Source organism: Sinocyclocheilus rhinocerous, unplaced genomic scaffold, assembly GCF_001515625.1.
Source record: "Sinocyclocheilus rhinocerous isolate Xijiao unplaced genomic scaffold, SAMN03320098_v1.1 scaffold1938, whole genome shotgun sequence".
In the NCBI taxonomy this organism is placed as follows: Eukaryota; Metazoa; Chordata; class Actinopteri; order Cypriniformes; family Cyprinidae; genus Sinocyclocheilus; species Sinocyclocheilus rhinocerous.
In genome coordinates, this window is record NW_015629065.1 from 2,369,674 (window position 1) to 2,385,937 (window position 16,264).

The window sequence follows — 16,264 nt, forward strand, 5'->3', positions numbered from 1 at the left end:
GCCGCAGCAAAAAATGGCTGCCCACTGCTCCGGGTGTGTGTTCACGGTGTGTGTGTGTTCACTGCTGTGTGTGTGCACTTTGGATGGGTTAAATGCAGAGCACTAATTCCGAGTATGGGTCACCATACTTGGCCACATGCCACATCATCATCAAAGACTATTTTGTAAGACATTTTTTTTTAGAATTAATTAAAATTTAAATTACATTTAAATAAATTTAATTTTTATTACCTTAATGGCAAATAGGCATATACCTCCCTTTATTTTGTTAAATTAATTCAATGTATACAGTATATTCTATTAAAACAAATTTTCTTCTTTCTTGTTTGGAATTGGTAAGATTTTTAAATGTTTTTGAAAGAAGTCTCTTATGCAGACAATTTATTTGATCACAAATCAGTAATATTTAATATTTATAAAAACAGTAATACTGTAAAATATTACAATTTAAAATTAGTTTTCTATTTTAAAAGTTCATTTCTTCCTGTGATGGTAAAGCTGAATTTTAGTAGCCGTTACTTCAGTTTTCAGTGTCACATGATCCTTCAGAAATCATTCTAGTGAGATTTAGTGCTCAAGAATAATTTCTTATTATTATCAATGTTGAAAACAGTTGTGCCGCTTGATATTTTTGTGTTTAATATTTAATATTTTTTCAGGATTTTTTGTTAAATAGAAAGTTCAAAATAACTGCATTTATTTAAATAGAAATCTTTTGTAATGATGTTAAAGTTTTTACTGTCATTTTTGATAAATTTAGAGCATCCTTGCTTTTTTTGGGAAGCAGCAACACATCACTTGAGAGATATGTGTAAAGATGTTCGGTTAACGTTTGATCGTCATGTACTTTGCATGCTTTACGGTGGAGAAAACGACAGAGAGAGATATGATGGGTGGGGAGTGGAGAGAGGAAACCTTCCTCTATCTCCAAACCCGATCACTGGCAGATCAGGAGCCCGCTTTCCAAGAGTTCCTCATTTTCAAATCTCTTATCACACCTTTTTAAGTATCACGGTTTCCCATTTTTACATGCCATTTGCATGCTGCTCATAACACCTGGATGCTGTTTTCTTTGGAGGGATGTGTATGTGGAGATGTGCTGCTATTTGCTTTGGTTTCATACATGTGTGTAAGTGCATTCGTTTGGATGTGTGTGAACGAGGCCTAAAAAAAAAGAGAAAGATGGAGAAAAGGAGAGGGGAAAAAAGGATATGTGTGTGAGAGAGGCGGATGAGAGAAGGTTTCTGATTGTTATCGCCCTTCCTTTTCTTCTCTGTATTTTTGGAGGATTCACACACTGACCTCTTTGTTTGGGACAGTATGAACCCCTTTTCTACCCCCCCCCCCTTTTTGGGAAAGAAACCATTTCCTGTGGAAAGGAGATAGAGAGAGGGGTAGACAGAGGGATAGGATTGGGAGAAGGAGAAAGCAAGGGGGATGGAAAAGTGAGAAAGGGATGTGTGGAGAGATATGGAGAGGAATAGATAGTGAGAAGGAGATGGAGACAAAGAGTGTGGCGGAGCATGAAAAGAGGGATATGGACAGATGAGGAGAGGGATAAAGGTGGAGATAGTGGAGAAACAGGAACAGAAGAAGATAACGCTGGAGTAAAAAGCAGAAAAATGAGAAAGAAAGGGAGAGAGGACACTCTTTCTGAAGAAACATACTGTACAGTGGGTGCAGTGTTAGTTTGGTTTTAGTCATAGTTCTCCTTATGACAAACGTATGTTAAATGAAGTCAATATTGTACTCTGATTGAAGTGTTGTATCATTTTAATCCACAAAATAACATTTTAGTTCGATCAGGGCTGACTTATAATGTGACATATGGGAATAACTCAATGGGCCTGCAACAATTCCAGCTGAATTCAGGAAGGATCCAGTGTAATGAATTCAATGTAATTTATGTCAGAATAGGGGCCAAGATTTCCTGATAATGGTCCTGTTGATTATGTGCAAAATGACAAAACCATATCAGACTGTTACAGACCAAATTTTTTGTCATGTGCTAAAGACTTTTTAATTTTCTGTTTTAGAGACTGTTTAGGATGTTACACTACATACAGTGCATAGTAATTGCACATTCTGACTAGCATGTAACGTAGTTCAAGTTCATTGTGTGCACAAATGTAACTTGTAATAGTAAGTTAATATTGTGGATATCACTTATTCTCATACATACACTACCATTCAAAAGTTTTTTTTCTTAATGCTTTTATTCCACAAGGATGCATCAAACTGATCAAAAGTGACAGTACATTAAGAAGTTAGAGTTCAAGTTGAAATAAATGCGGTTCTTTTGAACTTTCTATTTACCAAAGTATCCTGAAACTATTTCTTTCCTCAAAAATAATAAGCATCACAAATGTTTTCAAAATTGATCATAATGAGAAATGTTACTTGAGCACCAAAATCAGCATATTAGAATGATTTCTGAAGGATCATGTGACACTAAAAAAACAACAAAAAAACATTTTAAAATGTTAAAATAAAAAAAGAAAGAAAAATGGCAAACTTTTAAACCTTAGCCTATTGTGTATGTACAGCAGTATACGTTTAAATGAGCTAGTCAGCCTACTAGCAAAACAGTTCTGAAAATTAATCAAACCAAAAAAAAAAAACATGGTTACCAGGGCTGTACAGTGCGACATATATGTCGTACGTGCTACGAAAAAACTGGTCTGTGCGATGAATAAATTTACCACTGTAGCACGCGTGCGATACAGTTTTGCATGTTCATAACACAGCCGCTTAATAGTGTGAAGTGAGTTCGTTGTGCTTGTTTGTGTGTGTGATATGTGAAAAAAAAGTTAACGTACAGCCCTGGTTACTATAGTTAAACCATGGTAACCACAGATTAACCATGGTTTTGCTACATTAACCATAGTTTAATCATGGTATTTGTAATAAAACTGTGGTTATGCAAATGGTAATCAGTACCCCAAAAAAACATGGTTACTACACATTTACTACAATAAAACCATGGTTCATTTTCATAAGGGCTGGTGCTTAGCTTTTTCAGTTAAAGCAGATAAATCCCCAGTATTTTTTTTCTTGGTCATATTTTTGTCAAATTAAAGCTGTGATTCATCTTTTCCATCTCATATTCATTATTGCAAAATCAACAAACATTTTTCTTCAGTAATTCCAGTGAATTGAGACAATTAACACTGAGTGGGCGCCTGTTAACAAAGGCTATTTTATGACACACCAGAGCTTTTTTTCACTTCTTGCAAGTGTTGCATCACAGACAACTGCAGGATTACACATTGTGAGACGCATTCTGTCATATCTTGAGCAAACACCTTTTAAAACCTTGTTCCACGGTATCATAATGAGCATCGGTTTTAGTGTATTTGCACACTGTTTAATGCATTAAACATTCACATGTGAAGCATATGGAGTGTGCGTTCCAGAGACGCATACGTGATTTCTAAGAATGTCAGAAAGACCGGCCTGTCCTTTTTGACTGCCGGCAGATGAGTTCAGTCAATTTGATGGGTTTTAATTGGCTCCGTAAACCTGGATGGATTTGACTCGAGGGGTCATACTGTAGGGTCACTGAGAGATACGGTCCTGTTTCTCTCTTTAAAAGGAGACGGTGAAAGATTTTTTTCCCCGCCGAAAGGGAACGTGCAAAATGAGAAACGAAAATCGTCCGAGAATCATTTGCATTCAACTTTTATCAGAACGAGAGGAGGGTGTTTTTAAGAACGATAACGCTGAGAGCTGCACACACCAGGTTTGACTGTAGGAGTGTGTTTAAGGTGTTGTGGTATGATGGTGGTGCACAAGTGTGTGTGGAAAGGTGCATCTACCTCTTTTCCTGATGCTGTGCGTGTGTAAGGAGGAGGGAGGGAGGGAGGGAGGGGGCTGGTTAATATCAGACCAAATAATTAGATTCGCTATCGGGGCGGCGGCAGCAGTGCAGGGATCAGGCAGATTAAACCACTGCCGTCGTCATTAATATTCATGAGGGAGCAGGGCTCGGACGAGGGGGCTTAGACTGTTCCTCAAAGCTCCATACTTGGTGGGGCTTAAAGCGCCGCTCTCAAAGTACCCTAGTTCCTTGTGCGTCAGAGGGTGGGGGGTATATTCACCAACGCCAGGGTTACACTCTAAAACGTGGCGCTCTTCCTTTAGGATAGTCTTCCGTGTAGTTTTTTTCATACTGTCTTTTAGCCACCCGCACAGAGGTGGCATGATGACATGTTTCCTGCATTTTCCGGCTTGTTACAAGAATACCTCTTTTTTTTTTTTTTCAAACTGTCAGTCATTTGGCATCTTTGACACTTGGTTTCAACTTAAGCATGATTTACAAGTAGTAATATATGATGTTCAGATAAATTTAAGCAGGATTCAAAATTGACACTCACAAAGTGTCTCATATTGTTCTTCATTTAGCTGGTAACTTTGTCTATTAGTAACATTACATGGTGTAAATTGAATTGCAAGAATGATGGTCTGACCCCATAAATTCCATTGTAATGGCTTTTTCCTCACTAGAAATGTCAGAAATGATACCAAAGTTTTTGTTTTTCCTACAGAACATGCATTTTTTTGCATTAAGCCACACTATTTATTTATTTAAATACTGAAAATGCAGTGAGATTGTCCCAGTTTACCTGCCTTTGGCCGATGCACTGCAAAAAATTGTGTTTTAATGAGTTTTTAATTAGTCTGTTTTCCAGTTCGATGTCTTAAAATGCATGAAACGAGATAAATTCACTTGAAGCAACACAGAATGCACTTGTTTCAAAAAATTTAATCTTAGTCTTAATGTTTTATTCAGTGTTGTTTTTTCAAGTAAATTTACCTTGTTTCAAGGATTTTAGATGATTTAACTGCTGAATTAAACAAAAATATTTTTGAATGGAATTTTTTGCAGTGCAGAGCCAAAATGTAATTTTGGATCATACATTTATGTTTTCTTTGTTGTTCTTCAGTAAAAAGTGCTTCATGTTGTCAAAAAATCCAAAAATAAACAGAAGCCACCAAGAGGTCTAGAGCAGCTCCATGATATTGCACAAGAGTGCATGGGTCTGGATTGTACACAAGGAATGTACAATTTTCCACATGTGTCACAACATGGAGTTCTGAAGCAGAAACGTTTGCTTTCCAAGATAAACTTCTGATGATTACATTTCCACTGATGTAAAGACCGTTAGAAGATATGCAAGTCATAACAGATGTTATATTTTGTAGTCTGGAATCACTTGTGCCACTTAATTCATCGTCAGATGATAATTCTTAAATTAAAAAAAAAAGTTATCATTGGAAAAAACATTGTATTAATGATTTGGAAGAAAATCCTATGCTGTGATGTGACCAAAACTTTGGGCCTCATGAAATATTGGCCTTTTTCTGCTAGATCTTGCTGTCTTTTTTTGCCCAAGTGATGTATCTAGTCACCTGGCCACTTAAAGACGTCTTTTATTTAGACATATTAAAATAAAGACCCACTCTGATCGTCTTGATTGTTTTGAACCGGTTCTTGTTCGCTATTGATAGTGGGTCATAACCATTTACATCTTCACTTACTCCTCGTGTGCATCTGCACATGCGGATCTGTCTGTGTGTCAATATGTGTGTGTGTTTAATTAGAGAGCGCGTTTGTCTGGAAGTGTTTTGTCAAAGGCGAGGGCTGACCAGGCTGCCCTCTCCTTTTGTGAAGCTTAAAGTCGAGTCGTGTTAAATGAGTCTGAAACAAATTAGCAGAAGCACGCAGCACTTATGCCACAGACGGCTCCAGCATTGGGTTTCAAATTAAAACAAAAGGAGCCCTATCTCCTTATCAGCACTAGTTCCCCATGAAATACAATACGGACTGTATCTTCAGGCAAGAACAGACAGAATTAGAAAGAAACCCTTCAGCTGTCCTCCTCTGCGGCCCATCTCTTCCCCTCATCCTCTCGACTGGTGGCTTTTTATCCTCCTTTACACAGTTGAACTAATGTCTTTTCATTTTCTCCTGTCTTTAAAGTTGATTTGGCAGCATGTCAGGGATAGAAGGACTAGTCTCCACAAGGGCAAGTCTTTAACTTCGTGTAGCCGAGTGAATGAAGCTTTTCTTAAATATGAGGCTGTTGTTGAACTGGCCCTGCAGAAATGCTGCCACCTAGTGGAATGGATCAGTCAATCAATTTTGTGAATTTGAGCCCAAAAAAATCAACCTTTTAGTTTATATACAGACTGTTATCAGCTCCATACAATGCCTTTATTGTGGTTGGATTGGGACAGAGTTTGCCAGTCGTTCTGCAGTTCATTGTGAGAGAATTTCTGCCCCCCCCCATCTTTTCTGAATCCTTCTACCCAGTCCCCTATACTAGGATGTCTTTGTCCTTTTTTACCTTTTTAATGTCTGTGGTTAGAAGCAAAATGATTAAAAACTATTTATTGGTCAGGAAGTCTGGTTATATGATATTGAATGTTAAAAGAGGCATGCTGGATGCTGAATTTTAATGGCACATTATCAGGAAGAAGGGATTAAATGTGAATGTGCTATTTGTATTTCTTTGAACATAACATAAAGCCATTTCCTAAGCTGAAAAAAAAAAAGTCACCGTGTCTCTCACAGATAAACAGGTGGTTGTCTCTTGAAAAGTGCAATTCAAAAGCAGTTTTGTAGTGTATAGACAGCAGAAAATTTATGGAAACTGAGGACAGTTAGTAATGTTCAACCCATAAGGGTTTTTCAGTGGCTAAAGTGTTAACAATCCATAGAAAGCCAGAAATGAGTGTATAGTACTATGCTGCAGAATAAGTATTGTCTATTTTAAAGGCAAGACCAATTACAAAAAGCTAAGGTTATTCTATATATATTCTATAAACATAAAACTACTACTAATGATAATATATAAAATTATTATAATTGTCTCACAGAAGCTTATTTTATGTCTGCTTTAATGGCAAGTCTCAAAATGAAAATGTTATAACAGAAAATATATTTTAGATTTTTTAATTTAAATGTGGTTTTTATTTTGAAAGATGTTTCTTTAGCACATTCTGTGAATGTGAAATTGTATTTTATAACTGAGCTTGCATCTTGCATCTTAAAAATAGCACTCAGGCAATTTTAAAATGAACTACTTGAATATATTTGTAGAGAAATTGTTGATAAGCTGATAATTGTTGATTTTACATTTAATGGATTTGACTTCATTTTAGTATTCAGTTTAAAGATTTGAAAGTTAATCATTTTAGGAAAGAACTGCATTAAAGGATTACTCCACCCCAAAATGAAAATGTTGTCATTAATTACTCACCCTCATGTCGTTCCAAACCCGTGCTACGAGAATACTTTTTGTACTCAAAGGAAACAAAAATAACGACTTTATTCAACAATTCGTCTCTTCCGTGTCACCGTAGCGCAATTTTTGGAGAGTATCCACTGAACGAGATGAATTGTTGAATAAAGTCGTTATTTTTTGTTTTCTTTGCATATAAAAAGTATTCTCGTAGCTTTGTAAAATTACGGTTGAACCCCTGATGTCACATGAATTATTTTACCGATCTCCTTGCTACGTTTCTGGACGTTGATCGTGTTACTTACATTGCTGTCTTACGGGTTTGGAGCGACATGAGGGTGAGTAATTAATGACAAAATTTTCATTTTGGGGTGGAGTAACCCTTTAAACATATTCCAGCATATTGACAGGTAATTGCTTATTTACAAAGATCTTTCATATATATTAACCCAGCTTAAAAAACAGGAAATGAGAAATCTTAACCATAAATAGCTTTCGTTTTAATATAACAGTGTCTTTTGTATAACATCTGTGTTAAATCTGCTGGAAGTGTTGCTCTAAATCTGTCTGTGTTCTTTTAAAATTGCACGGCTGACCTTGTTTCTCTTTCCCTTTGTGTGTGTGTTAGAGGCCTGTAATGTCTCTGGAGTGTGAGGAGGCAGACTGCTGGCTCAAAAGGATTCCTGTGACCTCAAGCCCCACCGAGTCAAACTGCATCATCTACAATCAGGGTACAACACCAAAACACTTCCACATGCACCTTTCACATTCACTACAGTATTAGATGGAGACTCTAACAGTGACTGTTTGTTTTACAGGAGGAGCATTATTCTGTAAGCTGACGCAGGAGCTGTCTAGTGGAGATGCACTTCTTGCAACGCTGTCCTGCTCCATCGCGGATCCGTCGGCGAGGACCCAGAGCGTGCGGATGAAGGAGGAGCCTGCGTACCCTGCTGCTTTGCACTCTGAGATCCAGCTCCTCCCTCAACAGGCTGGCATGGCTGCCATCTTAGCAACTGCTGTCGTTAATAGTGAGTCACTACTTGCTGATAAACACAACATGTCTATACAGTTTCTTGCATTTTTATGAGTGTTTACATCTGTGATTAGGGATGGTGGGCCGTGTTTGTGCATATGTGCGAAAATCATGACGCATAATACTTAATAGAGTAAAATGAATGTTCATGTTTTTTTTTTTTAGGACATTAAAGTTCTTCTTACCACAGTTCTGCTTCCACAAAAAGTACCATGATTACTATATATTACATGGCAATATTCATTTAATACTGTTATAATGGACATGTACCATGATCATAACATATACCATTTATATAATAATAATAATTAATAATAATAATTTATGCATTTAGCAGACGCTTAAGCGACTTACAGTGCATTCAGTCTATACATTTTTTACCAGTATGTGTGTTCCCTGGGAATCGAACCCACAACCTTTTGCGCTGCTAACGCAATGCTCTACCACTGAGCCACAGGAACATTTATATACCATGGTATATGAATTTGGTAGTCTTTCAGTACCACAGTGTACTCACGTAAAATACCTTGGTATTCATAAGTTTGGGGTCAGTAAGATTATTTTCTTTTTTGTAAGAAGAAATTAATACTTTTATTCAGCAAGAATGTGTTAAATTGATCAGAAATGACAAATCTTTTGTAGCAATGTGAAAAGTCTTTACTATTTCAAATGCTAATCTTTTGAACTTTCTATTCATCAAATAATCAGTGTCCACAAAAATATTAAGCAGCATAACTGTTTTCAAAGTTTTTTTTTTAATTAAAACAGCAGTTATTTTAAATTGTTTTTAAAGTTTTTACTGTATTTTTAATGCAGCCTTGGAGAGCATAAGAGACTACTTTTAGAAATGTTTAAAAAAATGCCTACCCAAATCTTTTGAATGATTGTGTGCATATTAACATTTTTAAGAAATAAATTTAAAATAAGTGAATACATTTTATACATAATCACTGACTAGTTTTGTAGAAAGAATCACTGTACATTTGATTTGGGAATGAGACATAATTTGAACTTGTGTAGGATACATATTTGTTTGCATTAAGTTGCTAGATGTTGCAAAAAGGATTTAGAATGAAAAAGACCTTAGTTCAGCAGAAAACAGACCAGGAAACAGAAACAGAACAGGTAAAAAAATTTTTTTTTCAAGTTTGAAATGCCATAGTATTTTAACATGAAAAAAATGACACACCTTTCACCTTTAAGTTGCTTGTCATTCATGCCCATCATCAGTAGGTGGCAGTGTTGTGTCAGTTCCAACAGCTGCAGAGTTAATTGGCTGGTACAGCCCTCTCCGCTTCTAAACTGCATGATGAGTGGGAGTGGACACGGACATACCATGATAAAGACATGAATAATCACTGTAAATAAGGCTAAAGGGTAAAACATGATCAGCCCAACTTTGTGCTTCCCACTGCATTAGCTGGGCTGTGAGTAGACGGATAATTGGGATGTGACGGTCGTTGTCAAATATAGCCTGTTCAACATGTGCCCTGACACCAGATCGGCCCGATTACGTGCACACACACTCTTGCACACATCACAAACTCACTGTGCCCGTTGCCGTGGAGATGATAGAACAATTCTGATTGCTTTCTCTGATTTATAATTGTGTGTGTATTATGTTTGCGTGTGGTTATATATGCAGTGAGTGCATTACTAAACATTAAACATCCCACTTATGATTAAATACATGAAGTGTATCAGTTGGGATAAATGGCATATCAGAAAAAAAAACACATTACTGTTGTCTGTTAAGTATGTTTCCTAACAAAAGTTTTTTTTATATAATCCATGTATTGTCTGTACACACAAAGCACAAAAATATGCAACACCAAGAAATTAGTGGATATCCTTCTCTAAACCCTCTCTCTGTGATAACTGATTATCCTTTCAAGATATAAATAGTTTGTTAGCTTTGTTCTTACTTGTATTTTGTGTGTTTGTGTGTGCAGAAGACATTTTCCCTTGCAAAGACTGTGGGATCTGGTACAGGAGTGAGAGAAATCTCCAGGCCCATCTTATGTACTACTGCGCAAGCAGACAGAAGCATCAGACCTCTGCCTCTCCTCCACAGGACAAGCCTAAAGATTCGTATCCTAACGAGAGGCTGTGTCCATTCCCACAGTGCAGCAAAAGCTGCCCCAGTGCCAGCTCTCTGGAGATCCACATGAGAACGCACAGCGGTGAGTTTCTTTTTTTTTCTTGAAATGGGCACGCTTGCATTAGTAACTGTGTAATAGCGAATTATCCGTTATGACTGATTTGTAAGTATGTCTTTGTCTCTTAATGTGTCTCCAGGAGAGCGTCCATTTGTGTGTTTGATTTGCCTGTCGGCTTTCACCACTAAGGCGAACTGTGAGCGGCACTTGAAGGTTCACACAGACTCGCTGAATGGTGTGTGTCACGGCTGTGGTTTCATCTCCACAACGCGAGACATCCTGTATAGCCACCTGGTCACCAGTCACATGGTTTGCCAGCCTGGCTCTCACAGTGAGGTGTACTCACCCAAACTGCCTCTGGCTGCAGGTAACAGCTCTAATATCTGAAGTCTGCAGATCACAAACAAATCCAGTGCAAACTTAGTCTCAATGCTGCATATTGGTACCTCATACTTTTAGTAATTCTTTACATTTACATTTTTTTAAATGAAATTTCTCAAGCATGTTAGTTTAGAAAAATGTATTTAGAAAGAACTATCAAAATAAGTGAATACATTTTATTCATACAACGGTTTGTTCAAATCATGTCAATAACTCAAATACATGTTTACACAGTATACTCACACATGAAATCCTGTCCTTAAAACTTTGTCAGAACTATTCATCAGATCTGCTGACCTGTAAAAAAATATTTTAGACATAAGTTTTCTTAATAATAAGATTTAAAGGAGTCGTCCTGTATGTCTGTCATTTCTTTTTTTTGTGACAGGCTTGAGTCCAGGAGACTCTGGCATTGTTCTGAAATGTCAAGTGTGCGGCTACTCCGCTGATACACCTGCCCTACTTCAGCAGCATGTTCACACACACCTGGAAGTGAGGGTTCCAGCTGAGAGGAGCCCTGTGCCTCGCCAGAGCAGTCCTCCTTCCTCTGAGCTTCCAGAGCTGCAAGAGACGGAGCCTGCTGCCTGTGTGCCCCGACCGGATTCCTCCAGCCCAGGAGCCAATGGCAGCTCAGCCTCTCAAGGCTGCAGTCCCCTCAGCCAACTCAATATCAAAGAGGAGCCACGTTCAGACTACGAGAATGACTCAAAGGAAGAAGAACAGGCGGGCAGTCCTCAAGGAAATGCTGTGGAGGCAAGCTCATCTCATTCTACTTCACCTAAGAGCCCCACAGTGGTGGCGGTTAAGACGGAGCCAGCCAGTCCCACTCCAGGTTCCAGTCCCATACACCCTGGTACGGGCGGTTCGGTTCTCCCTGGAGGTGCAGTGTTCTTACCGCAATACATGTTCAATTCTGAAGCTGCCATAATGCCGCAAGCGTCTGAGATCCTGGCAAAGATGTCTGAGATGGTACACAGTAGGCTTAAACAGGGACAAGGACCAGCAGCTGGACAGCAGAGCTTCTACCCACCAGGCTCTCCTGCTAGTGTTCACAAAGGAGCCACTTGCTTCGAATGTGACATCACCTTCAACAACATCAACAACTTCTACGTCCACAAGAGGCTTTACTGCTCCAGCAGGCATCAGCAAGGTGAGGCAGCGGGTCTAATGAAGGAAGGGCCGGTCACAGCAGCTGCTCCTCCTGCCGCTCATGCTGCTTCACCCCAGGCCAGACCTGTCAGCCGTGCAGCTTCGGCCTCTCCTAGCTACCCTGACCCTGCCCCAGGAGGCACGGCATCGGAGCCCAAGTTAGTAGAGGTGAAAACTGAGGATCCAGGGCTGAAAGAGGCCACCTGCTCATCCTCCTCAGAGGGAGAGGGACCTGGGGGAAGGCAGGCCAGCGAGGGTAGCCAAAGCCCTAGTGGCTCTGCTGAAGACCAAGACGATGATCCCACTCGCACCTTCTGCCAGGCCTGCAACATCCGATTCAGCCGCCACGATAACTACATTGTCCACAAGCGATTCTACTGCGCCTCGAGACATGATCCCTCCAACCAAAGGTCCAATTCTGGTAAGGCCGCCTTCCTTCCCCAACCTATCCGCACACGCAAGCGCAAGAAAATGTATGAGATCCACATGGCTCAAACTGAGGCTTTGGCCAATGCCACTGCTTTGCCGGCAGCAACAAGTCTGGGGGTAAAACAAGAGGGCCCTTCCGTTCCTCCATTGCCCCAAGTATCCACCCCAACACGCAGCTCAAGTCCTGAAGGTGATGGACCCATCGACTTGAGTAAAAAACCCAGACTAAGAGAAAGCCAGAGAGGGGGCAGCGTTCCCGCTCTGCCCCTTACTGACTACCACAAGTGCACCGCCTGCAGCATTAGCTTCAACAGCATCGAGAACTACCTAGCCCATAAGACCTACTACTGCCCTGCAACAACCCTGCAACCGCACACTATGGAACAGCTTAACCGGTTGAAGAGACCTGCTTCTACTTCCCCGAAGAACCGAGCAGTGGACGTGCACCCTGATGCCAAAGGGCTTCAGACGGGCAAAACCGTAGCGGTCCTGCATCCATCTGCCCTACCTGGCTCTGAATCCACTCCTCCACATGTGCAGGGACCAAAGACCCCCAGCACCTCCCCAGTTGTGTGTCCTTACTGCCCTCCCAACAGACTGCTGACCTGTGATCTGATGGAGCATTTTAAAACGACTCATGGTCTGGTGCTCACACTACAACAACATCCCGAGTCAACGCAGTCCTCTGGAGTCAGTCCTAGTCCTAGCCTTAGCCCACGGGAAGGTGCTCCTCTCACCCCTCCTAAAAAACCAAGCCCTCGGCACCGTAAGGACAGCGTGAATGGCCGGAGCATCAAGGTGGAAGCAACATCTCCTTCCTCACCTGTGCTTAATGGAAGTCCGCTAGAACCCCAGTCTGTGGGGTCTGGTTCTCCGAAAACCGCACCCCCTGCCCTCTCCCCTACAGGAGTAACTGTGTCACCTCTGTCTGAAGCGCTAAGAGAGGTTGGGCAGCTAGGCCACACCCCATTACCCAAACTCCTCCCTGAAAAGGCAGGCCTTGCTGTAAGCCACGTCCACACAACTCTGTCCACACCTAAAACACCCCTCGCCTCTCCTCTGCAGAACGGGAACACCCGCTACTGCCGGCTGTGCAACATCAAATTCAGCAGCCTCTCCACTTTCATTGCACACAAAAAATACTACTGTTCCTCTCACAGTGCCGAACATGTCAAGTGAGCCCTCTACCCAGTCAATTCTGCCATCCCTCTCATGCATAGAAGTGCCAATCACGGCACTGCCCGACCAGAGCATGATAGCGGGACTGTTACTAGCCAGATACGGACGTCTTCATGCCGACCGCGTTATCTGGTGTTGTTACTATCGTAACTTATTACACGTTATGGGTCAAGTTTGTATTACACTAAGAGATGAGTCTACCTGCACACACAGAATGTGCCCCACTGACCTATTCCCTCATCCATGCAGACTTCTTCTTTCATTTGTGAGTTTAAAAATCTGCTGATGGAAATAACATCTTGCCCTTTAATTAGCTTTGAAAATGCTGTTTTAATCACTCCTAAGTTTTTATGTTCGTTTTAATCAACGATGGCATTGGTAAAATATTGTTTGACTGAGCCATTTTTGTTTTGTTTTAAATCGCTGATTTGGGGTTAATTCTGACCCCTAGTGGAGGTCTTTATAGAACACGGTCTGCAGATTTTTGTCAATACACTGACTCGAAAAAAAAAAAATGGAGTGAAAACTGAGTAACCAAGTTGAAATTGGTGTCATCTGGTTACCAGTTCAAGATGAAAGTTTTTGAATGATAAAAAATGTGAAGAAACTATTTATCATCTATCATCCTCATGCATTTCATGTGAGTTAAATACTACCTAGTTTCTTTTGAAAGAAAGACGGTATGTTTTTTGTTTTCATACCGTCAAAAGGAACCATTTCAATCATCAGTGTGGTGTTTTTCTTGGTTCTTGCATATGAAAATGTGTCATATTTGAATTTTTTGCATTGATCATTGGGACTTGTGAGGACATTCTGTAAGTGTTGGTCTAGTAAGGGAGAAGACGGCACACACTGTACTGTCTCAGTATTTGGTCGTTGCTTCCAGACAGACATTTTCCATCAGATGGATGTGCATTACGGATCTAAGGACTGTCTTGGGGTTTTAGGGTTTGGATTTCGAACAGTGTAAGATGTTTGTTGTCTCTAGTCACCAGCTCACCTTGCCGAATGCAAAACTTTCACTGATTCAAATCCATAACCCTTTTGACCTACTGAAAAAGTGCCATCTGTACTCTAGACGAACCGTCATGGACATGCAAAGAAAAGTATGTTTGTTTGGTCTTTTTCTTTTTAACCTTGAAATGAAGTATAGCATAGAATAGATTCACATCAATGTCTTGCACACTGCTGAATGATGTTGAAGGCCACTGAAAGCAAGAGAATTTGAAACTGACTCATTGCTCGTATTGCTTCTTTCTTAATCTGGCAACCCAGTGTCACTCTTGTCCTTCTCTCGTTCGCTCTGTTTCTCTCTCCTTTTCAATTTTGCATTCTCAATGATGACTCAGTGATGTTTTATGCTCCTTTACATGTGCGTGTGTGTTGAAAAGAACAGCGTCATGCAATCTATCCTCCTGTGCAGGCTACCTTGGCAAAGCCTTAACAAAGACTCTCGTCAATATGTCTGAAACAACGGGTCACTTACGTCCACAATGCTCGTCACTCTCCCCCACTAAGTGGACTTTGTGTATGTTACCAGTGTTGTTTCCCATTTCCTGTGTTACAAAAATGCAACCTCCGTTGTCTCTGTGGTAAGAACAGGAACGAGTGCAAACGAGAACAGTTTAAATTTCTCTATGCTGTTGTGGGTTTGAAACGGTGCTGCACCCGTCGTGAACTCACACAGAGGCGTTTACAATTCCATTGTTTTATCATTTAGCGACTGTCGCAAGTCCAAAAGACCAGTGCTGAAAACCTTTGACATTTCCAGATCCCTTTTCTATTGCACTGTGTTGTACAAAAAATGCTGAATGTTTTAGTTTTAGAAGCTTTTTTGTATGTATTTATGTTTTTACAGCACTTTTCCTTGTCCAAACCTATCCCCGAAGGACTTAATCGTGAATTTAGAACATTCTAAAACAAATGAAAGGTAATTAAAATACTTTGTGAATAATTAAAAATGTTGATGGAAAAATAATGAATGTCAACCTTTTTCTTTTTTTTTTTCTTTTTTTTTTCAGCTACAAAAAGTTCCACTACACACTTGTCCAAACTATGCATGGAAAATAAAGAGTCCAGAAGGACATTCAAAGTGCAAGAGAACTTGTTGTACTCTTCTCTCTTTAAGTAGTTTGTAGACTGTGATGCAACACACATTCTGCGTTCTGGGAACTTTGCATAACATTGTTTTTTTATGAAGTGATTTATTTATTTTTCTCTTTGGCTCAGCCATTTGACACACAGTGTTTGTATTGGTGGCGTATTTTACTTTTATGTGTATGAGAATAATAATCAAAGGGATAGTTTGCACAAAAAAATGGGCCATTTAATAACTTTTTTTTTTTTTTGTAGTAAAAATATTTATTTAGAAGAATATCCAGACTGCTTTTTCTAGTATTTTTTTTTACTAGACATTTTATAGACATTTTTCTACTGTCCAGTTCTAAAACGCACAATAAAGCACATTCAACGACAAGATAGTCAGTTAATAATGACTCAAATTATACATTACACTATACATTAAAATATGGTTTCAGAAGATTTGTAATGGGCTTTTATTTGCTTTTGTGGAAATTGACACTTCAGTTGCATGGAAAAGAACAGCATAGACGGTCCAAAAATCAGCCCCTGAATAAATTTTTTAAAATACACAAAAGAATACTTGAACAAATTTGAGAGATCTT

The 16,264-nt window shown here is 39.6% G+C and overlaps 1 protein-coding gene across 2 annotated transcripts in view; it reads left to right on the forward strand.

Moving 5' to 3' along the window:
• LOC107738754 (zinc finger protein ZFPM1-like) overlaps positions 1 to 15,504 on the forward strand; it is a 95,643-nt gene extending 80,139 nt beyond the window's left edge. For both annotated transcript variants that reach the window (XM_016550598.1, XM_016550597.1), the window contains 5 exons: positions 7,876 to 7,978; positions 8,066 to 8,278; positions 10,236 to 10,466; positions 10,582 to 10,809; positions 11,212 to 15,504. In XM_016550598.1, the coding sequence (XP_016406084.1) occupies positions 7,876 to 7,978; positions 8,066 to 8,278; positions 10,236 to 10,466; positions 10,582 to 10,809; positions 11,212 to 13,580 (3,144 nt within the window). In that variant the 3' untranslated portion in view covers positions 13,581 to 15,504. The remainder of the gene's footprint in view (positions 1 to 7,875; positions 7,979 to 8,065; positions 8,279 to 10,235; positions 10,467 to 10,581; positions 10,810 to 11,211) is intronic.
• The last annotated feature ends 760 nt before the right edge of the window (positions 15,505 to 16,264 follow it).